The sequence below is a fragment of the Canariomyces notabilis genome (genome assembly GCF_033297395.1).
Source record: "Canariomyces notabilis strain CBS 508.74 unplaced genomic scaffold N656scaffold_2, whole genome shotgun sequence".
Taxonomy (NCBI): domain Eukaryota; kingdom Fungi; phylum Ascomycota; class Sordariomycetes; order Sordariales; family Chaetomiaceae; genus Canariomyces; species Canariomyces notabilis.
Genome location: NW_027041824.1, coordinates 2,102,378 through 2,124,556, shown reverse-complemented (window position 1 = coordinate 2,124,556; position 22,179 = coordinate 2,102,378). Strand labels below are relative to the sequence as shown.

Below are 22,179 nucleotides of genomic sequence, written 5' to 3'. Positions count from 1 at the left end.
GTTAGCTTCAAGTCCATTATCGTTGAGAACCAACGTTGGTGATGCAGCATTTAGGTAGAGCCCCTTTAACCTACCTTAGGCGGGGAAGGTACGGAAGGCACTTGCCCTCTCGCAGCTTCTGTCGCTGTGCCATCCCCGCGCTTCCTGCTGTTCGGGAAATCGCGCAGTGGTACGAAGTCAGGTAGCCTCGGGCATCAGGTAACTTCCAGCTCGTCCGGCCTTCACGGCGCGCCTGGGCCCCCGATACTTACTCCCGCCGGGCCTGGTGTTCGCCCGCTGATCGCTCGCCTCGACGTGCTATACAAAGATATGAAGGCTGAGCGGCCGGGCGGGATGTCATACGGGGAACTTGGCAGTCTGCAGCGCCTGGCTGCTTCTAGGCACAGTAGTTTCTCTTAGCCGAAGATAAGAAATGCTAACTGTCTAATAGAGGCAGCATTGCTCCGTGCTATGTACCATTGTTCGCAGCATGTAACATAATCGGCTCCGGACCTAGGCCCACTGCCTTGCCCCATCTGAGTAGCCCGCCTAAGACACTTTTGCTGGTGCCTGCGATCCGAGGCGCCAGTGCTAAAGTGAGGTCAAATCCAGGCATTCGACTTTCTCTCTCGTTGTCGCTATTCCCCGCAAGCCGATTGCCGGGGCCAGAGCTGGCGGTGCAGCACTTGGGACGGGATATTCTCAGCGCGCTCGTTCTTTGGGACGCGGCATTCTACGGGACCGACCACTCAGTCAGCAACGGTCACCACCTGTTGGCAGTGTAGTGCGACCAATTGCGGCAGTGTTCACTAAAGTAAGGACAACCGCTTCGAGCCGGGAGAATTCCAGGTTGGGGGCCAGGAGAGGGGCAGAGAGAGTCCAAGGTGAGTTCCTTCCTGTGGTCGTCGTTGTAGGCGCCCCAGCCCTCTTGGCAGCCAGGGCCCTGGTCCGCGTGCTTTCCAATTCTTTGCAGGTTGCAGGTTTGCAAGTGGCTCCACTGTCGACAAGGCCACGCTCGTGCCAGGTCACTCCCCCTGTAATTTGTGTACTCGAGTACAAACACCACCCCAACCACACTCCCACACTCTTTCATGACACCCAGCAAGGCCAAGCGGGTCCGAGGTAGGATAGTGTTATGTACGCTTACAGTACTGCGGTCGCCATGAAGTCGGCAGGCATTCCGCAGCATGGCCTACCATCGCATGCGCCGCTCAGTTTAATAAGTTACAGGCGTTCCAATGTTGCCATGGCCTCTCATTCCCCCAGCGCCCCTGGCCGTGCCTTTCCTGGCGATTCTGACCTCACTCTTCCTCACTGTTGCCCCCATTGTCTTGGACTTTGTTGGTCACACATTACTTCGCTCGCATTGCCTGCTGCTTGCTCATTGAAAACAAGCAGCGCGCGACAGTTTGCCCATCGGCCCCCATTGACGAATTCTTGATGGTGACGGGCAGACGCGGCCTAACTAGGCATTGAGAATCCCGGGTCCTGTTCACGATAGACCGTCATATCTCCATGCCATGAGCTGCTACACGTCGGGTGCCGCCAGTCCCCTTCTCTTTCTCTCTTAGCCGCCGACCCGCAGTACCATTAGACGCTACAGACAGCACCATGTTGTCCCGGCCAGCTTTTGGCATCCGAAAGTCAAAGCCCCAGAAGAAGCATGAAGGGGCCGACGACTTTGAGGGGTCCTACTTCCATCACGATGACGACGACGACATGGACACGCTCAGCAAAATTAGAACCTGGAGACCGCCCATGAGCCTGATGAAGAGGTCTTCCAAGCCAAGCATTGACATTCGAAAGAGCGAAGACCTGCATCGTATCATCTGCATTCCGCCATTGCCCGACACTCCGCAGTCGTCAACGACTTCTTTGTGTAGTTACGACAATGGCACGGCCTACGTTGTGACTACTATTAGCCCCCGCTCATCGCCTCCTCGTCGCCCTGGGAGAAGTCCCCTGGCCAGTCCTTTGGCTAGCCCCGAGACAAGCCCCCAAAGAAGCCCGCGAAGGAGTCCGCTTCTTCTTCCCGAACAACTCGAAGATCATCAACTATACCAAGGCAGGCGCTCAGTGTCGGCGCACTCTTTTCAAGATCACGCTCAATTAACGCCTCCTTCATCCCCGCCTCAACAAGCAGTGATGGCTCCGGACCTACCGGCAGACCTCTCCGGTGCTTTCCCGGCTACGCCTACGGCCAACAGCGATCAAGCACAGGCGGTAGCTGCCCCCGAAACCGGGGCGGAAAACGTTAACTTTTCCGACGATGTTCAGCAACTCATTCAGGAGACAGATGAGGCTTTCAGGTTACGGCAGTCCTTCCTCGACGCCAAACTCCCCTCATCTACGCTGGACAAGTTCCCCAAGCTGAAGGATCCATCACCACGGTCGCTTCCCGCACGCAGGAAATCACAGCGGCGCAGTCAAGGCTCGGTCAAGTCAACTCGCTCGGTCAGGTCGGCCAAGTCGGCCAAGTCACCCACAAAGACAGCAGTGAAAAGCCCTTTGTCGTCGTCCCAAGCGAGGTTACCGTCTGCCACGCGCCCGAAACGGGCAAAATCAAAGAAGTCTCGGAGGCGGCCGCGTGCGCCACTAAGGCAATCTTCATTGCTGCAATTGACTGAGAGCGCCAGAGACCTCTTTGGCCTCCGGCTCTTCCACCACCGGATAGAGGTTGATGAGATGCTTCCCGAGAGCACGCTGCAGGAGATTAGAATGAGCCGGGCAGCGCAGTGGACGAGGCATCCGGAGCTGGGCGTGACACACGTGGATAAAAGGAGTGCATCGACTACCTCGATTGAGCCGCTGAACCTCGACTCGGTCGAGACAACAGCAAGTGAAGACGTCGTAACACCCCGTGCCTCTGTTGCAATCCAAAAGGTAGAGATTAACCAGGAGGAATGCAAGACGCCCACGGCGCAAACCTGGGAGCAAGGAGCGGGAAGTGATCGAGAACAGGCTGGAACGGTGCAGGTACAATTGCAGCCAGAACAAGGGTCATCGATACCTCTACACCAGCCAGACTCGCCCACCACAAAAGCCTACAACGATGAGGACGGTGAGGAAGGAACGCTACCCATCATGATAATGGCCGACGACGAGCCGTCGGCCCAGGCTAAGATGGTCGGGACCCCAGTGCCATCGATAATCACAGGGCCTCTTCACCGCCGTCTGCCGAGCAGGCAGTTGCCGCCCCTTCCCACCATTCCCGAGATTGTAGCAACCGGGCCGGAAGGGGCCGTGCTGTCGCCAACCTCGGTGCCAAAATCGCCTGGATCTGCTTGCAGGCTTAACCCGGACGACTATGTGTTCCTCGACAGCACCCCTTTCACATTGACCATGCCGGGCTTCCGGCACGGTCAGATCCGCCTCGCCAAGGCCGACCTTCCCATCGGCAAGCTCGCCGCGGCTGTGGACGACACGTTGGACTGGACAGCCTTCCAGATGGCCATCCTTGGCGGTGCAGGCGACTTTTTTAGCGAACCGACCGACTACTCGCGACCCTCAGATGCCGAACTCGACGAGCTCGACGAAATGGTCTCCTGGTTTGGCAGCTTTGGTTTTTCAGGGCCAGGCGCCTTGGTTGGCCCTCCCGAACAAGCGTCACCGACTCCGGTGCAGCCGTGGACCCCAGTATTCCCTCGCACGCCAACTCTCTCACCACCCTCGGCAGTGTCAACCCCCATGAGCAGCCCTCGCACCGTGATAAGCGGTAACCGCAGCCCGGGGTTCCGGCGGATTGATCCGCCTACCCCGACCCCGAGCAGCAGCGAATTTTACCTTGATCAGAAGACGGCTGAGCTACCGCCAGCGAGCGAATCCATCGCGAATCGAGTTTTCTCTGCCAACGAGGGGCAGCAGCAGCGGCTTAGCCCACCAGCACCAATCGCACCGAGATTTAGACGCAGCAGCTGCACCAGCAGTACGTTTGGTATGCAGCCGCTGTCGCCACCGCCGGCGTACTCGCCTTCGCTTTCCCTCGAGAGCCGCAAGCACGTCGGACTGGCTATCGACTCGAGCCGGCGCCCCAGCGTGGACAGCCTGCAGAGCCTGCCGCAGAGCCCCATGATGGACCTGGTGGTCAGCCATGACGTCGAGGGCAACGAGTACATGGTCCCGATGGGCTTCAACCTCAGCCACGACCTGGGCGATTTCCTGACATGGCATGCCGAGCACGTCTCTGGCTCGGGCTTTGGGACGCCGACGGTGGGCGGGGTTGGGAATAGGATTTGAGCATGATGCAACAGCATACACTCGAACAAACAATAACGATTCAACCGCCGAATCTTTCTTCTTCCTTTCGCTACTCACCATTTCCTATGATTGTATCAGGCATTTACGGAGTGTTTGGTTTGAGGGTGCTTTACTATCAAACAAAGGCGTTTAGACGGCCCATGGCACGGGGCGGGGCATCTATCCGGCGACGGAGGCGTACTGCAGTTTGGGGCGACTTTCTCTCTTTGATACCACATTCCTTTTTATGTTGGAGTTGCTTCCCTTCGAAATTATTACATGCCCATTCTTCGCTTGGTTTACCTATTCAATTCCAATGGGAACAGTGGGATGGAGTGGCCGGTTTTCTTGCAGGACGGAAGTGGACAGAGGCGAACGAGTTGATGGTCGCGGTTTATGGAACAGCACACATCTCGGAATTCCTTTTTGTTGTGAAGCCGTGCCATCGTGCAGTCTTGTATATAGCGAATTAGGATACCAGAACCAGCAGTACATACGTACTATAAACTGTTTGCCTTCTACAGGACATTTCTCCCTCGTGGTATACTACGGCTTTCATCATCACTGAACGGACCGACAGATGACGCATGGCATGGCATACCATGGAATAGCTATCTTTGGCCTTGCGCCTGCATGTACAGATTAAACTTTCATAAATAAGGTACCTACGGTATGTACAGAGCGTTGCATGGCATATTTCGTACATACAGACAGGTGCATTAGCAAGGTAGTGCTGTAAATCACAGCCCCCTTCGCGGGCAACTGCAGTGCTGCCAAACTTCCAAGGTTGTAGCTTATTTTTCGGGGCACCTTTGCTTACACCCGACCCGACACAGCCGAGCGAGATGGACGGAGCAGCCGATGACCATCACATCAGCACGAGATGACAAGATGCGAGATGTTACAGTAGGCACGCTTATCAGCACAGGTCAAGTGATTTTGAAGACTTGCGATCGGCAATTCATACTCCCCGCCCCAAGCCTAAGTCTCTTCTTCTTTGTGATAAAGTTGGTTGGGCCGGTTCTCCGGATCTTATCGTGTTATGCTCAACGAGGCTGAACGGCTTGGGTAGATTTTGTAAAGTTGTACTGTAGGTAGGTGCCTCAAGTCAGTTGGAGTCTTTTTTGGGCTGCCACTGCAGGTACTAGTAGTACCGGTAGTGCGACTGGCACAGCAGAGAATGCTTAGTTCTGAGGAATATGCTGTTGAGATATGTAGGTAGTTGCACTGGTTCAACAGACAGGGTCGTTAGTGTGTTTGGGGAGAGTGCTTCAGTGCATGAGAAGATGTCTTTTTAGAAGAATATCACTGGTAGCGTCGATCTCCAAGTCGACGTCCTCTCTTTCCTGTTCTGTATTGACAGACGGCCTAGGTGAAGAGTAGGCACGTATGTACAGTACAGTATTCGGAGTAAGCAACATCAAGGTTAAATACTGGCCCTCCGCTTACACTAGCCCCATCGTCATCAACTGTCCGCGTCGGTCGGCTACGTTACCCAGCTTACCAAGGTCCCTGGGAAGTGGTGCGTACCTGAGGTAAGTAAACTACACTATGTTTGTACGGTAGAGGTACCTCCGTATAGACTAGAAGAACACATGATCTGGTCTGGTTCTGAGGAAAAGGAGGCGGTGCGTTGCGGGTGGTGTGCGCCTCAGCCACGCTTTCTCTTGGCCTGCAAGGCTGCAACTGGGCGAGCGGCCGCATGGATGGATAAGCTTCTGTCATGTTTCATGATAAACCAGAGGGATTCTAATGTCTGTAAGGTACCAATTCGTGGGATTGAATGAGGATCGAATGGATGGCACCTCGACAACTGGAGGGATTTGATACTACGTGGACGTTGATGCCACTAACACATACACATACTACACTACAGTAGGAGAATCACACTCATGATTCGTGAACTGTTGGCTTCAGTGTACGCCAACAAACTGACCGAGCTCGAATAGGATATCCTCCCTCAAACTGAAAGTGCTTGGGGGTTAGCATCCATATAGGACGCCCTCCCCCTGTCAATGACCCCCTTTGCATGAGACATCAGGCCGGCTATCACCTCTTTCTGCCTTCGTCCCATTGCCGATGGAAAGAATGTGCGAAGCAGTTACGGAATGGCCGAGGCCGCAATTCGAGCCCCTCGACGAAGATTGGATGCCTCCACCCCATCACGAGAATGAGAACGACAGCTGTCGTGTCTGGGCCGCTTTGGTGATTCTCGAAGAGCCATGCCATCAGATCGACTGCGTGCCAGTGGTTCCCGCCCACACAAAAGTTGCAGCATCATCCGCGGCCGGGCTCAACCCTCTAATCCGCTTTGAGGGCCTTCCAACATCCGAGACTTCATCATTTTGATCGTGCCCGAAAGCCCTCTTCTCGACCCTTGCGCTGTACTCGTTTGCCTCGGCTTCAATCACGGGCACTTGATCTAGAATCCACCGCAGCAAATGACCCTGGCGTTGTAGGTTTCTCTTCGCATGCCAATAGTCCCATGTTTCGTGGGTGAACTTTATAATGAGATCGCCTCGTCGCTTTACCGTCCTGAACGCGTCCTCGGCGGCGATCAGGCTCGAATGGGCTGTTGCCAGTGCCTGTATGCGCTCTGGTTTGGTAAATCGAGAGTTCCCAGTCCTGGCCTTCTTTGACTCCAAACAGAGCTGCTCTAGCGGCTGCTTCAGCGGATTCTACTGCCTCCCTAGCCTGGTCTTCTTCCATTTGAAGCTGAACAGCAATCTCCATACCGCCTACCTCCTTGTCCGTCTCACCAGGCCGTAATACTCCCGAGTCCGCCAGCTCCTTCCAGGTCCCGTCGTACTTTGATTGTAGACGATGGACGGATCGCTCGTACCGGTCATACCACGAGTACTCGTAGTTTAGGTACTCGATCCATGTCGTCAACTCGTCCTGTCGTGTCGGATCTTCGTCAAGCTGGAATGTCCGGTTGAAGCCGTGTTTTTCAAGGCGGCGCTTCGCCTCCCTAACATACTCGGAGAAATCACCTCGGCCGTGGTCCTCCCGCAACCAGTACAGAGGGATCCCGACGGAGAGGCGGAGGTTCCTCCGCTGATTATCAAACTCGACCCTGAGGACCTGTTGATATTCGTTGTCCGTCATTCCTGGCCATTTGACGCCGAGCTTTATGTTTTGCCGCTTCTTCTCGGCGACAAACGCTAGAAATCTTTCATCTTGATCATCGACGTTCTTTACGTCTTTGGCCCTTCTGAACTCGTACCGTAGCCTTTCAAGATACCGGCTCTCCGTCGTCTGCCGACGCGTGAATTTGTCGTTTGATCTGCTTTCGGCCCTTTCCCTCGCAATGAATGCGGCGAACTCTTCTTCCTCGTCATCAATGTCGCGGTTGTCTTTCTGCCACATACGGAAAACCCGCCACCTCCCCAGTTGCAGCTGGAACACGTATTTGTCCCAGTCGCGTATGCTGTACTCGGGATACTCCTGCCACGGAAGTAACGTTTCGCGATACTCTTCCGGGTCCTTGAAAACCTTCTCCATGAGGCTGATAGGGTAGGGCGCCCGACCGCCGGCATCGATCAGCTCATTGTAAGCGACTATTTCCGCTGTCTTTGCGCGTTCATCCCAATCTATCCTGGGGGTGGGCGATCTTTCGTAGCCGGGCGATCCTGAGAAGTGTTGCGGCTGCGTGTCTTGTTCGTTCGAGATTGCAAGCAGTCGCGCATTGACGGCATCAAGGTCAACCGGGCATGACCGCACTTCATCGTTTGCTCCTGATGCCCCGGCCCTACACGCTTGTCAGTAAGCGAAGGGCAGAAAGGAACAAGGGCGTGGATAACGACTTCAGTATCTCGGCCAGCTTGTTGCATTGATCGGCCGGCAGGTTCTCCCAACCGTCAACCTCTAGACAAAACCCGCCGTCAGAACGGCGATTCTGCTTCATGTACTGCACAAGCTCCACGTCGCTAAAAGCAAAAATGTCGTCAACCGACAGTTTAACGGTCGATGATTCACACGATGTCATTTTAGTATGGTGCAAACAGTCGCTGAAATGCTGGCGGTGGAAAGAACTTCGTGATGGGAATCGTCTTGGAAGCATCCCGGGGTATGAAATTCTGCTTCGAGCACTTAAGGTACCTGTGTGGGGTTATGCCCCCTTTTCATCTCAAGTAAATCAGTTCTGCGAGGCGTATAAAAGTGTGCAATTGCCAGCCAAATACAAGATAGATCACCAACCGGGATAACTAAGGCTTCATCAATATTACCACCTCAGGACTGCAATGGCTTCCCCATCCCGCCATAGGTAACCATCTTGGTAACCTGGTACTCTCCGATGCCGTACAGCGAGCCCTCCCTTCCGAACCCGCTCTCTTTCACACCGCCAAATGGCGCCGCCGGGTCCGAGATCAGGCCGGTGTTGACGCCCACCATGCCCACCTCGAGATGCTCGGCCACGCGGTGCACCCTCTCCAGATCCCTAGAAAAGAAATACCCGGCTAGCCCCACGGGCGTGGCGTTGGCGATGCGTACAGCCTCCTCCTCCGTGTCAAACGGAAACAGCCCCGCCACAGGCCCAAACGTCTCCTCTGACGCCATGGCCATGTCCGTCTTCATGCCCGTCAGCACGGTGGGCTGGAAGAAGTGCGGGCCCAGCTCGGGCAGCTTGTGCCCGCCCAGGACGACGGTGGCGCCCTTTTGCTCGGCGTCGCGCACGTGCGCCTCGACCTTGTCGACGGCGCGCGCGTGGATGAGCGGACCGTGGGTGACATTTTCGTCAAAACCGTTGCCGACGCGGAACTTGCTGACGGCGGCGGCGAACTTGGCGGCAAATTCGTCGTAGATGCCGCGCTGCACAAAGATGCGATTGGCGCATACGCAAGTCTGGCCCGACGAGCGGAACTTGGAGGCGACAGCGCCCGCCACGGCCAGGTCGACGTCGGCGTCGTCAAAGACGATGAAGGGCGCGTTGCCGCCCAGCTCGAGCGACAGCTTCTTGAGTGTGCCAGAGCACTGCCTCATGAGTAGCTTGCCGACGTTGGTGGAGCCGGTAAACGAGACCTTGCGGACCGTCGGATTGGTGGTGAGCACCTCGCCCACCTCGGCCGTGTTCGCGGATGCCGTAACGATGTTGACCACGCCCCTGGGAATGCCAGCGCGGTGAGCGAGCTCCGCAAGGGCCAGGGGCGTGAAAGGTGTCTCGCCCGGCGTCTTGCATACGACGGTGCAGCCGACGGCCAGGGCCGGGCCAATCTTGCGCGTGATCATGGCGGCGGGGAAGTTCCAGGGGGTGATGAGCCCGCAGACGCCGACGGGCTCCTTGATGGTCCACACGCGGTTCCCCGGGATTGACGAAGGTATCGTGTCGCCGTAGATGCGCGGGGCTTCCTCGCTGAACCACTCGAAGAAGTTGGCAGCGTACGTCACCTCACCCTTTGCATCGGCCGTCGGCTTGCCGTTTTCCCAGGTGATGAGAGTCGCCAGGTCGTCGGCATTCTCAACCACCAGGTCGTACCACTTTCGGAGAAGCTTGGAGCGCTCGCGCCCAGTGGTTTTCCGGAAAGCCTCAAAGGCCTCTTCGGCTGCGGCAATGGCATCTTCTGTGTCCTTGGCGTCGAACTCCGGGCAAGTGCCAATGAGGTTGCCCGTGGCTGGGTCTATGGGTGGGGAGTGAGCGTCACGATTCGGATCGGCAGGGTAATCAATGTGCTGGGGGCCGGGCTGATGATACCATGCGCTTCAAAAGTCTTGCCCGACCTGGCCTTTACCCACTCGCCGTTCACGTAGCAGACGTTCTGCTTGAAGAGGGACGGATCTTTGAGCTGCAATTGCGCGGTCAGAAATCTGAGTTTGTTCACACATCGGCGTCCATGGATAAATCTGGCATACCTTTGGGGCCATGGTTGAGGCCAGACGGAGGAATGGATGGACTACAACTGGTAGAGCTGACCTCTGGAACCTGGACCTGACTGCAGCGCGCGAGGCGGGGAAGAGCGTCTTTTGCACGAAAGCCATCTGACGAGACGACTGTGGTCGGCTCGGGACGCCGGATGCGCGTATGTATGTGCCGTTCTACGAGAACAGAGGTCTCACATGTACTGTAATGCGGAGAGCAACTGAAGCCAAGAACGACCTGGATCACTTGTCAGTTGTTGTCAGTAGTTCGAGCAGGCACTCTCTGCTCACAACGGATGAAATACACTATGGAAAGCTGCAGGTGCTAGTGTAGGTCCTTCCAGAGACACAAGATGAGCCCAGTTGTTATTTCCCAGTTCGGGAGCTTTGGCCTGAGTGTTGCAGCAGCTCCCGTCCCAATGACGTATGCTAACAGTGGGTATCTCGAGGTTACAAAACCCAGGGACCGAGGCACTACTGGATGATGAGTGGGGAACCGGAACCGCCTAACGTCGGCAATCCTTCACCCGAGTCCGAGTCCGTTTCCGGATTCGCAGACCTACACAATCTTTACCTGCTGAGAACTCTTCTCAAACCTGTGAGCTGTGGATATGTTGTACTGTACTTTCTGATGAGGGGGCCAGGTGTCGTGCCTTACCTGCCTGTAAGCTAGAGCCGCGACAACCATGGACACCGGGGCTCTCAAGGGTCTCGATCGCACTCTCGCCGTCTTCGCTGCATTTCTCAGTCGGCACTGGTTAAGGCGCGCGCCTTGGAGCTGAAAGCGCGTGAGCTTAAGGGGCTAGGTCAAGCGGGTTGCATGCATCATCAGCTGCTCTAGGACAAGACAGTCCAGTATATTTGGGAGCCCAAACCCAACTCCGTGACCTAGGGAACAGGAAGACTTTGAGTGCGCTTCATGCGTGGATATCCGACAAAGGAAATGCATGACCATCGATGAAATCCCAACCCCCCAAGCCATTCCCGTGAGACATTGAAATAGACATACAAGCCATGAACAGGCGTCCCCAACATCCCGATTTCCCTCCACCCCCTCCTATCCCGCCAGGGGTCAAAACATTCAGCATGTAAATGGCCAAAGGGTGTCGTCGACCCTAGGCATAAGTAAGTTTGTTCTCTAGCGCATGGAATGCCTGCGTCCGCGGTGTGAACGGCATTTGCAGAGGTGGCGGCGTGGGTTGCATCTCAACTCCTTTGTCCTTTCTATTGGCGGGACCATGCTCGTTCTCGTCGTCCGAGTCATCCTCCATGTCGAGCTCCTTGTTGGGGATCATGGCCCAGATAGCGAAGCAAGTCTGGAAGACATAGATAGCCCTGTCGTTTGTCAGCGCACAATCCCTCCAAATATGACGCAGGCTCCAAAATACGCACAGGAGATAGACGGTCATGGCAAAGGCACCCTTGGCCAATTGACACTTCTTAACCGCGCCATATGGTGCGGCAATGTCGCAGCCGAGCCGAATGTACCAGGCCGACGGGCTCGGATAGCGAGGGTCGAGGTAATCGGGTCCAGCTTGGCCATAGACGCTCACAGCATACAAAGCCGTCAAAGAGAGACCGAGGACAGTGCCGAAGACGGGATAAAAGATCTTCATGATGGTGGCAATCATTTTTGCCAGGAGGGTAAAGAGGGAGACGATCGAAATGGCGACATTGTAGTCAGTTATTCTACCCGACGTTGCTGGTCAGCTCGGGTGCTCAGGTTCGTTAGCCTCGGCATCACTCACGTCTGTGACCAGACAAGCGGAATGGCAGGTAGTGGCCTGTGATTGGCATAGGCGTAGAGAAGGACGCGTGGGCTGGAGTTGAGCCCTCTGTCGTAACCGATGCTCCAGGCTAGAGTGCGAAAGGCATCAGGCTGCTGAAGAGCGAAGAGGACAAGAAGGGCAACGACGCCGCCCAGTTCGGGTATCATTCCCCAATACAGAGGCTTCTTGGCCCTCCATGGCCGGCGGAGAATTCTGTATGTCCAAGCCATCTCTTCTGTTCGACGTTCTCCTCTTTGTACTTCTCAACCGGATCTGTCCGGGGGATTGCGCGTTTCGCTGTCGGGGTTCCGTTGAGTGCCGGAAACCGCTAGGAGCGGCTTACATTGAACTTCTGCAGGTTGGGGCAGCCGAATAGCCCCTTCAACCCTTCGTCATCGACCGGCGACAGCAAATTTGGCGATAATCGACGTCGCAGAGCTCAGTTCGCAGTGGCGTTGCTGTGAAAGAGAGGGGAAGGGCAGCCGCCATTTAAAGCGCAGCACCCAATTACTTCTTTGGCGGGCTCTGGAGGGCACACCTCCTGCCGCCCAAACCTGTGAAGGCGCCCATCCGAGCAGCCTGAAGATGCAGGTTGCAGGTCAATCACAGCCCACCACCCAATAAGAGGGCTGAGAAGGTCTGACAGCGTCGCCGTGTTAAGCGCCCGGGCCCGCCAATTACAAAGGCGGTTCGCGAGGGACAAAGAGCGGAGAAGACAGCTGCAACGGGCCGGAACAAGCTTATGGGGCTCTTCTGTCAGCTGTCTGAACCAAATAGCGCCGGTGCTACCCTCGAACTTGACGCCAGAGCTGCCCCTGTCCGCCGTTGAGTGCATCTGCCGTCGACATGGGAATGGTGACCACTGAGGTATGTACCTCCGTACCATAGCCCAGTCCGCGGTGTCGTTACTGAACGGCCGTGCAAGTTTCTTCTCATCTTGGGATGTGGGCGGTCCTGGTGGCCAAGCCCGGGATTAGGTAACGACTGGAGTGACTGGGCTACATCCACCAAAGTACCCGACGTTCGGAGGAACCTGGCTCAGGAAGCTGAATTCGGCGCATCGTGCCGTGCGCCGGGCCGCCGGCAAACCGGAGGCTGTGGGGCTTAACATAACGTTAGCGTACCTAATGAACTGCCCTGATTTTGGGACGAGGGCTGGGAAATTCGTCAGTCCAAAGTCATTAGGTATCGTAAACAGTTGACAACAGCACAAGCCGCAAATCCATCGATGCCGAGAGATAAGGAATTCGGCAGCGCCCCAAGCTTGTTTCGACCTCGCTCCGTTCGAAGCAGCTTGGGAATGCCTAAGTAGGTCAATGTCTAGTGTAATGCAATATGTAAATTCCATAAGGAGCACTCTGATGAACGACAGTGGCAACCCCGTAAATGGTGTACATACAGACAGCACCAAAGATACAGTACATACCTAAGTCGTGATATAAATCTGAGAGTCCTTAACTGATGTATAAGGTAGTCAATTTCTCCATCAACGCCAAGCTCTGTGCTAGATACGGGGTACCTTCGTAACGTTACCCTATATCCGTATATACGCTAGAAATGAACATGTCTTATAGATTCCGCAAAGATCACGTGCTGTGAGGTAAACAGCGTGGCATGATGGGAATTGAGGAATGCCGATGTTGCAGACTGCCCTTTCATGATGAATTGTCAGACCATGAAGTTCCGGGGCATAGTGATCTCTGATTGGTCTTTCAAGCACATGTCAGCCTGAGGGCGAAAATCGGCCGATCCAGAACGCAAGATTTGTGTCGTACGATCGCAGCCCATGACTTGCGCAAACGAAATTGTCCCAACACGTGTACCAGTATGTACTGTAACTCCTCCGCTTGGGACACTACTAAATATCCGTACATACAGGGGATAGGTATATCACCATCGCTGCTCCAGGCGCAGTATTCAGCGCTCAAGGGTATTGTGGTGTAAGGTACAAGACATGGCCAACACAGATCGGTTCTTAAAACCTAGCGCACCGTGAATTCCACGCGTCCGACATAGGCGTGCTCATGCCCCTGTCTATAAGTGAAGGCTGAACACTTATGTTTCCATGATGCCAGGGGGAGGTCCGGGGCGGAGGAAACAGCCCGCTCAGCGCAGCTAAACACGGAAGTGAAGACATTTTAACTCAGGACCGTGGATGGTTCTAGAGCAACCGCAATGGCCGGTGCGGCGGTGCAGAGATTTCCAATTGCAGGCGGACGGATTATTTTGTCTGCCGGATGCTGCTGCTGCCGTGTCGGCAATGGTGGAGACCCAACGGAAACAAGCCGATGCTCATTGATGAGATGACCTGAGCTTTGACTGGGGTTCTGGTTCCACCATGGCCGCTCCAGACCCTCATGGACCGTGAGACCCCCTGTCAATTTGATGCCGCTCGCTTTCGCCGCCTGCTGTTTCTGGGCGAACTCTTTGCGACCTCACGAGTCCACTTTGTGGAAGCAACCGTTCTTGCGGAATCCGCCTACCGTGGCTCGAGCGTGGCTGTCGTATTGCTCGCCTCTGTTAGTTTAGTAGCACTGAAGAAAAAAAATGCTGCCCTCGTTTGCAGGAGTCCAAAGCGACGGGAGAGACTGATGGCAAGTAGTATATTCGTACCCAAGGTAGACAGTACCTCAGGTGCAGACAGGTAGCGGCAGCTGGAACATACGGTACTTTCCCAGTGGCAGAATGCTATCGGTCGCCCTTAATAGAGGCCTAACTTGCCTTCTTTCCACTAGAGATACAGGATATATGCCTGAAGCGTTGGCCTTGTGGCGCCTGTCTACACTAAGCTAGGTAGTCTAGAGTAAGTGCTTCCGCCGGCCGTTTCCACAAGTCCCAGATCCCCCATGGAAAGTGGAATTCCCACCTCATTTCATGCGAATTTGCATGCTATACCCGAGGGCAGAAAAATAGAAAAATATAGGACTGAAAATCACGGGAAGCCGAGAGAAGCAGAGAGAACCGCTACGGCTATCGGATTTCTGCACTTTGTTCTGGATTCAAACCAAAGAAACAAATGAACCTGAAGGACAAGTACACAGTAAAGGACGGGAGGCTCCTGCCTGCGTGCGCCTAGAATCCCATACGGGCCATACCCGCTATCATCCTAGCCAAGACTCGCCACGACCCGCGATCTCTAATTCCAGTCCGGAGAAGAATCTCATTTTTCGTTTTTATTTTTTTCCCCCTTCTCTTTTCCTTCTCCCGCGGTCTTCGCGGTGGCCAATGGGTCCATCACTGGGCTCTTAACTGACTGGTAGAGGGCTGTGGTGGTTCATTTCTGGCGGCGGACGGACACAACTCAAAATCTCAACAGCCACCAACTTACTCATTCTCCAAACTTTCGTACAGTGAAAGCGACAAGGTAGATCCATCCTCAGGTTGCTGCTGGGGGGCTCCTCGCCTCGGTACCTTCCTGTCCAGTTGCCGTTTAACTAGGTAGGGGAAAGAAAGAAGGAAAGAACAGAAGAAGAAAAAAAAAAATCACAGCATCTACAGAGCGCCCTGCCATTCGCTCAAGCGGGCATGACGCTCGAGGACACGGTTGAGCGTTGTGTTTCCCCTCCGCACCACACCCGTCCCCGTGTTCCAGGTTCGCAGACTCCCTCGGCTGCCGCCTCCCCACGCTCACTCCGCGCCCCCTTGTCCGGCCTGGCCCCTTACGGCTCCCCGGATTCTCTCGCTCGTCCCGTCCACCACAGCATCAGTCGCCCGTTGGACGGCATCGCCGCCCGGCTGACGACCGAAACCCATCGAAAGATTCCCGAATCGGCTCCGCTGCCAGACATTAGCCGGCATGGTCAGGCAGCTCCCGATTTAGCAAGTCGTATCCAAGGGTTTGACGCGCCCTCGTCCGAAATCCGAGCTGGGCCCGCCCCGACGGGGCTGTCTCCCGAAACCGAACCCACGCCCGGATCGCCGTCAGCCGCCTTGGGCAAAAGGCCGCCTGCCGACAACTGCGCGACGCTTCCCCTCGCTTCACCAACAAAGAAGCCTCGACTTGTGGCTCCCGGTAGTCTCGCTCTGCCGCCCTTGCCTCCGAGCCGAGACCGCAACCCCTTTGCCCGCCCCCCTCTCCGCTCGCCCCTCTTCTTCTCGAGCTCGTCCAAGCCCGCAATGAACCGTGTGCCGGGCGTCCCTGCACCCGAGACGTCGTCCTCCATGCTCGGCGACCGCGAGAATCCCGACGGGATCACTACGCTTCGCCTGCCCAAGGCAAAGGTTAGTACAATCAGCCCTGCGAGGTCTTTGGGTACGCCAAGCAGTTGGTCGTCAACCGACCTGAGCAGTTTGTCGCGCAGTCCGGATGGCTGGCCCCTGCCATCCTCGATCCAGCTGCTCCAGGGCATCGGCGTTGTCGAGCTGTTGGAGCAGGACGAGAGGCCGACGTTCATCCTCGATTTTAACGACTCGGCCAACTTCGGTCCGGGTCCGCTGCACATAATGTTTGCCAACGCCGCCCTGAGAACGGCGCCTGGTATTCTAGGACTGCTGCAGCAAGATAGCGCGGGGCCGGATCAGAGCCTCGAATTCCAAAACTTCCGGGCGTGGGCGCTCAGCTTGGTCCGGGACAGCGCAGGCCAATACACTGGCCCGCCGTCCGTGGCTTATGCGGGGCTTCCCTGGACATGTTCAACCCTCCGAAGGCGCTTTCGAATTATACGTGGAAACAACGTCACAGCTCCAGCGACATCGACGTCGCCCAGCTCGGCAGTTCCACAGTCTTCTCCCCTGGACCAGAGATTGACCGGGCCTTGGTACCGCGGACCGAGGGAGTCTCGCAGCGATTACTTTGGACAATCTGTGGGCGGTCATGTTCGCGCCCAATCTGAACCCCGAAGCAGGTCCGAATCCGTTGCCGATACCGTTGTCCCACCCTTTGACAGCCTCGCCCTCGCGACTCCCAACCTTCCTCAAGTGCAGACAATCTTCGACTGGACGCGAATACCCCCAGACGACCCTAGCCTCTCGCCTCACCACCAGTTCGCCCGGTCGGTCGACTGGGCTTCCACTTCTCTAGGGCCTGTCGAGTCATGGCCGGCAGAACTCCGTATCATGTCAAACATGATCATGGGAAGTCCTCACCCAGCGGCCCTGTACTGGGGCAAAGACTACGTTGCCATCTACAACGAGGCTTATATATCCCTCGCCGGCCAGAAACATCCCCAGCTGATGGGAGCGCGGTACCGGGACGCCTGGGCCGAGATTTGGGATGAGATTGAGCCAGTGTTTGAAAACGCCTGGAACGATGGGAAAGCGACCATGAAGTACGACGACTGCCTCTTTATCTCGCGGCACGGCTTCCTGGAGGAGACATTCTTTAACTGGGCAATCATACCTTTGGTCGGCAGTGATGGGACAGTGGTGGCTCTCTACAACCCTGCTTTCGAAAACACACGGCGGCGCATCAACGAGCGGAGGATGCTGACGCTCCGCGAAATCGGCATCGCCACATCGCAGGCCCGCGACATCAAGGGTTTCTGGGCGCAGCTCAGAAAGGGTCTGGAGCACAACGAGTTTGACGTGCCGTTTGCCCTCCTGTACTCGGTCGGTGAGGATTCCGAGAGCGATGTCTCATCCATGAATTCCGGTAGTTTCGCCAACCCGCCTCAAATTGTCTTGGAAGGATCGCTGGGCGTTCCTGATGGCCACCCCTGCGCTGTCACCGCAATAGATCTGCGCACGAGCGAAGAGGGTTTTGCGCCGTACATGAGGGATTCGATGACACAGTCGGCTTCCCCTATAATACTTAGCGAAGAGGACTGTACTCTACCCGTCGAGCTCGTCCAAGGGCTTTCCCCGAGAGGATTTGGGGACGCCTGCCGAAATGTCGTCGTGTTTCCCGTTCATCCTACCACGACGGCGGACATGGTAGTCGGCTTCATCGTTCTAGGAGTAAATCCTCGAAGGCATTACGACGGAGACTACCAGCTGTTTGTCAGCTTGCTTTCCCGCCAGCTCGCCACCTCGCTGGCGTCCGTGGTCCTGTTTGAGGAGGAGATCAAGCGGGGCCAGAGGGCTGCACGGCTGGCAGCGCTGGATCGACAGGAGCTCTCGATGCAGCTCCACCTTCGGACTCAGGAGGCCGTCGAGAGCGAGTATCGATTCGCAAGGATGGCCGAGTTTGGCCCCGTGGGTTTGTTCGTTGCCGACAGTCATGGCCACATTAATTACTGCAACGAGATGTGGTACAAAATTTCTGGATTGGACAGGACGACAACCACGCTGGACGCTTGGATGCAGAACATCCGTGACGAGGACCGCCTTGGTGCCGAGAGTGCGTGGCGCCGTCTCGTTGAAGAAAAGACTGCCGTGACGCACGAATTCCGCTTCAAGGGCTCCAAGGAGCTTCTCGATGGCCATTGGGTCGATATTTGGGCCCTGCTCAGCGCATATCCTGAAAAGGACGAGGCCGGCGAGCTCAAGAGCATCTTTGGCTGCATCACGGACATCTCGCAACAGAAGTGGGCCGAAGATTTTCAGAAGCAAAGGCGAGAGGAGGCAGTGGAGCTGAAGCGCCAGCAAGAGAACTTTATCGACATAACCAGCCACGAGATGCGGAACCCGTTGAGCGCCATCCTGCAGTGTGCCGACGAGATATCTTCGTCATTGAGCCGGTACAAGCAAGGCGAGGGTTCGGCAGACAGTCCCGGCTCCCTGAGCCTCTTGGTTGACAGCTGCATCGAAGCCGCCAGCACCATCTCGCTCTGCGCGAACCACCAGAAGCGGATCGTCGACGATATTCTGACCCTGTCCAAGCTCGATTCGAACTTGTTGCTCGTGACACCCGTCGACGTGCAGCCAGTCGTAGTAGTGCAGAACGTGTTGAAGATGTTCGAGGCTGAACTGACGACCAATGACATCTCGGGTCAGTTCTGCATCGAGCAGTCATACAGGGATCTAGGCATCGACTGGGTGAAGCTGGATCCCTCGCGACTTCGCCAGGTCCTTATCAACTTGATGACCAATGCCATCAAGTTCACGCAAGGGTGCCCGACCCGGATCATCATGATTAGTCTTGGGGCATCCAAGGGCGTCGCCGGGGACGACATGTCGTACATTCCTCCGCGGCACGCAGACCAAGACGACCTCACGGACGATGCGGACTGGGCCGATGGCGAGAAGATAAACCTCCATTTGGCTGTCACTGATACTGGGCCTGGCCTGGACGATGCCGAGAAGAAAACCCTGTTCCAGCGGTTCTCCCAAACCAGTCCGAGGACCCACGTTCAGTATGGTGGTTCCGGGTTGGGTCTTTTCATCTGTAGGATCCTGACCGAATTGCAAGGCGGCCAAATCGGAGTTCGGTCAACAAAAGGGCAGGGCAGCACATTTGCCTTTTACATCAAGAGCCGGAAAACAGACCCCCCTCAGGCCATCTCACCGATCGGCATGCCTGCGCCCAGTCTCGTTCCAGCCTCACCTCTGCGCACGGTACCGCCGGACCAAAGTCAAGCCGTCTCCACCACCGATGCGCCTGCAACGGACCCCATACTCCAGCAACCGGCGCCACCTACTTCTCAGCAAGACTCTAATGTTCGGCGCCTGGACGTCCTGATTGTGGAGGACAATCTGGTCAATCAGAAAGTCCTCAAGCGGCAGCTGCAACTCTCGGGGAACAACACCAGTGTCGCCAACCATGGTGGTGAAGCCCTGGCAGCGATACGGTTTTCTCGCTTCTGGAACGAGACGGCTGCCGCCAAGAACAAACCAGAGTGGCTTTCTTCTGTGGAGCTCCAGGCGGCCGAAGGTGCTGCAGACCAAGGACATAGCCGGGACATTTCGGTCATCCTGATGGACCTGGAGATGCCCATCATGGACGGCATGAGCTGCACCCGCGAGATTAGGCGGCTCGAGGAAGAGGGCGTCATCACGCACCATATACCCATCATCGCCGTCACCGCGTACGCCCGGCCGGAGCAGGTGGAGAACGCGAAGGCCGCGGGTGTTGTAAGTTTTCCCACGTTCTCTTCTTCTGTACTTTGCTATTTTTACACTCCCCCCCTTTTAATGACGAATGGGATTGCTGACCGGTTGCAGGATGATGTCATTTCCAAACCCTTCCGCATCCCTGAACTGATCCCCAAGATCGAAGAGCTTGTCGCAAAGTACAATATGGTGCCGTGTCCCTGACACTCTGTGGGGCCAAAGTAACAATTGAACACGGAAAGTTCAGACTTGCTTTCCCTCTTGCTGAGACGACGAGGAAGCGAGTAATATCTCTGGTCGAGAAGCGGTTTGGATAAACACAATGCAGACGAGAAAACCCCGTTTGAACCCGTACTCAGCGCTACGCGAGTTGGAAATGGGGTCAAGGCGGGATACGACCTTAATTTGTACCCCTTTTCTTGGATCGGTAGTACCTAACTACAGGGACGTTGGTTTCATCGCGGGCGGTTGGACTAGCGTTCGTTGTTTTGCTGCCTCCGCTGTTGGCGTCCGTGAGCGCAGCGGGTGGCCCCGGTTTGGATCGAGGAAGCGAGATGGATGGAACTGCAATCTGTGGATGTTATTTTCCACATTTTTAGAACCCTCGCCGTTATGTTTTAGGCACAGGGAGTACACGACACCGACACTGCGCGGAAGTTGCCGTGCTACTTGAGAGGCAGAGGACCTGGGGCAGGCGGGAAAGGATCATACCACCCTTGACAGCCATCGATCTATTTACACGGAGTTGGGGTTGGAGTCGGGAGCATCAACGTGACTAGTGGGAGCGAGCGAGATTTTGGTGTTGGGGGTGGGTTTTGGAGCAGAAGTTATCGTGATACCTCTAGAGCCACTTGGATGATTCGACGTCACCGTTTGCGTTTAGCGGAATGTGAGTAGTGTTTAGTACCTCAGAGTACCTAGTAGGAAGTGTGCATCGCGGTCTTCTTTCTGCCGCCAAGAGTGGGATTGCGATGCAATTGAATGCCAATTGGATTGGATGCAATAACCCCTGAGAGTCATCCACTGGAGGAAGATCCTGGTACGGCATGGTATCACAATACAGTGAATCCCAACCCACATGAAGCCAGAACGCCAGGGGACTCGGACACTGTCACCTACGGCAATGGTGTCTTTGTCGATCATGATGCCTGACGCGGGCCAGGTACAATACATGGCAACTGCCATCCTGAAGGTATTTGCACATAGAACAATACTGCAGCAAGATGGAAGATCTAACCCACGCAGGAGCTTGTGGCAGTTGCGGATAGCTATTGGCGCATAGTCTCGTCAATACTTTTGTAAGGCGCCTGCTTCATCAAACACTTCTACACGTTGGTTCTTGATATGAAGAAAAGCCAACGGGTCAACGTGGAACGGGATGGATACTCCGTACAGGGAGGCCGGAAAAGGAAGATAATTATGGATATTAACTCATGTGTTGTATATCGCTCTTGTGCGTTATTACTACTACATCATCGATCGAGCTCCTCGACTTCTGCTAGGTACTTGACACACACCAGAAAACACGCAGTGACAGACAAGGGCTTCTTATAAGCGAACTCGACACGCCGAGAGGTAAATTATTAGCTATTAGAGATTTTGGCCGTGGCCGGCCTACTCCATATCCTCACCCTACGTGGCGAGTACAGGAGAGAAGGACCAAACACTGCCCCAAGTCCACCCTCGACTACCCTCTTCACCATCCCCTTCATCATCCCGCCATCCCGACAATCTTGTCATTGTCATCTCCTTCCCCAATGTTTTTTTGTATTTTATTTTGTTTGCCCCTCGTTTCACTTCCACCTTTCTCATCGACCCATCCGTCCGTCGTCCATTTCATCAGATTGAGACCCAAAGCCAAACGACAGTGCCTGTTTCTTTGCCAAGGGATGGGCAGGGGTATACTTTGGGTATCAAAAGGAGACAACGACAGAAAGCAAAAAGACAACATTGTACCGAGAAAGATGTCAAGCGGGGCAAGAGCAGAAATAGAAAAAGCAAGCAGCAGTAGCAGCAGCGTCAACCCAACGGCCGTGTCCCGAAAGAGGAATCACTCAACTTTGGAAAGTGAGTAATCAGGGGGCCAATTTGCACCAAACGGCGGGCTCTAAAGAGGCGCGCAGGAGCCACGCCAATCTTGCCGTCGGTCGCACGCTAACGCTCATGGGTATCAGAGAACCAATCTTGACTGGGTATCTTGAAATGCAGATCCGATTCCGACCAAACCCGAGTAGTAAAAGTGAGGGTATGTGTTGTGTTTCTCTCTCAGTGGTGGCGTGTATGATTGATTGCGGTTATCATTTGCGAATTCGCTCTATTCTTTTACGTTCGTGGCATCTCGTCCCTGTCCCGTCGAACATTCATGCATCATGACCGGGCTGGAAACTCAGGAAGCGGACGGCGCCTTTTC

At 55.4% G+C, this 22,179-nt stretch overlaps 5 protein-coding genes across 5 annotated transcripts; 2 read left to right on the top strand and 3 right to left on the bottom strand.

The window, feature by feature from the left end:
* Positions 1-1,590: 1,590 nt before the first annotated feature.
* N656DRAFT_787006 (uncharacterized protein) lies at positions 1,591-4,215 on the top strand (the record flags this gene model as incomplete). The annotated part of the gene is made up of 3 exons (XM_064816566.1): positions 1,591-2,155; positions 2,195-2,447; positions 2,484-4,215. 3 exons carry the CDS (start codon positions 1,591-1,593, stop codon positions 4,213-4,215), a joined length of 2,550 nt encoding a protein of 849 aa, XP_064674287.1.
* A 2,228-nt stretch (positions 4,216-6,443) lies between these two features.
* Positions 6,444-8,203, bottom strand: N656DRAFT_794991 (uncharacterized protein; the record flags this gene model as incomplete). Its single annotated transcript, XM_064817371.1, has 3 exons — positions 6,444-6,871; positions 6,951-7,966; positions 8,022-8,203. 3 exons carry the CDS (start codon positions 8,201-8,203, stop codon positions 6,444-6,446), a joined length of 1,626 nt encoding a protein of 541 aa, XP_064674286.1.
* A 245-nt stretch (positions 8,204-8,448) lies between these two features.
* Positions 8,449-10,191, bottom strand: N656DRAFT_702002 (succinic semialdehyde dehydrogenase; the record flags this gene model as incomplete). Its single annotated transcript, XM_064810986.1, has 3 exons — positions 8,449-9,833; positions 9,908-9,998; positions 10,066-10,191. 3 exons carry the CDS (start codon positions 10,189-10,191, stop codon positions 8,449-8,451), a joined length of 1,602 nt encoding a protein of 533 aa, XP_064674285.1.
* A 995-nt stretch (positions 10,192-11,186) lies between these two features.
* N656DRAFT_787004 (uncharacterized protein) lies at positions 11,187-12,070 on the bottom strand (the record flags this gene model as incomplete). Its single annotated transcript, XM_064816565.1, has 3 exons — positions 11,187-11,406; positions 11,464-11,760; positions 11,820-12,070. The coding sequence occupies 3 exons, from the start codon at positions 12,068-12,070 to the stop codon at positions 11,187-11,189; spliced, it is 768 nt and encodes a 255-aa protein (XP_064674284.1).
* Positions 12,071-15,365: 3,295 nt separating this feature from the next.
* On the top strand, positions 15,366-19,973 carry N656DRAFT_765622 (uncharacterized protein; the record flags this gene model as incomplete). Its single annotated transcript, XM_064813420.1, has 2 exons — positions 15,366-19,790; positions 19,881-19,973. The coding sequence occupies 2 exons, from the start codon at positions 15,366-15,368 to the stop codon at positions 19,971-19,973; spliced, it is 4,518 nt and encodes a 1,505-aa protein (XP_064674283.1).
* Between the last annotated feature and the right edge of the window lie 2,206 nt (positions 19,974-22,179).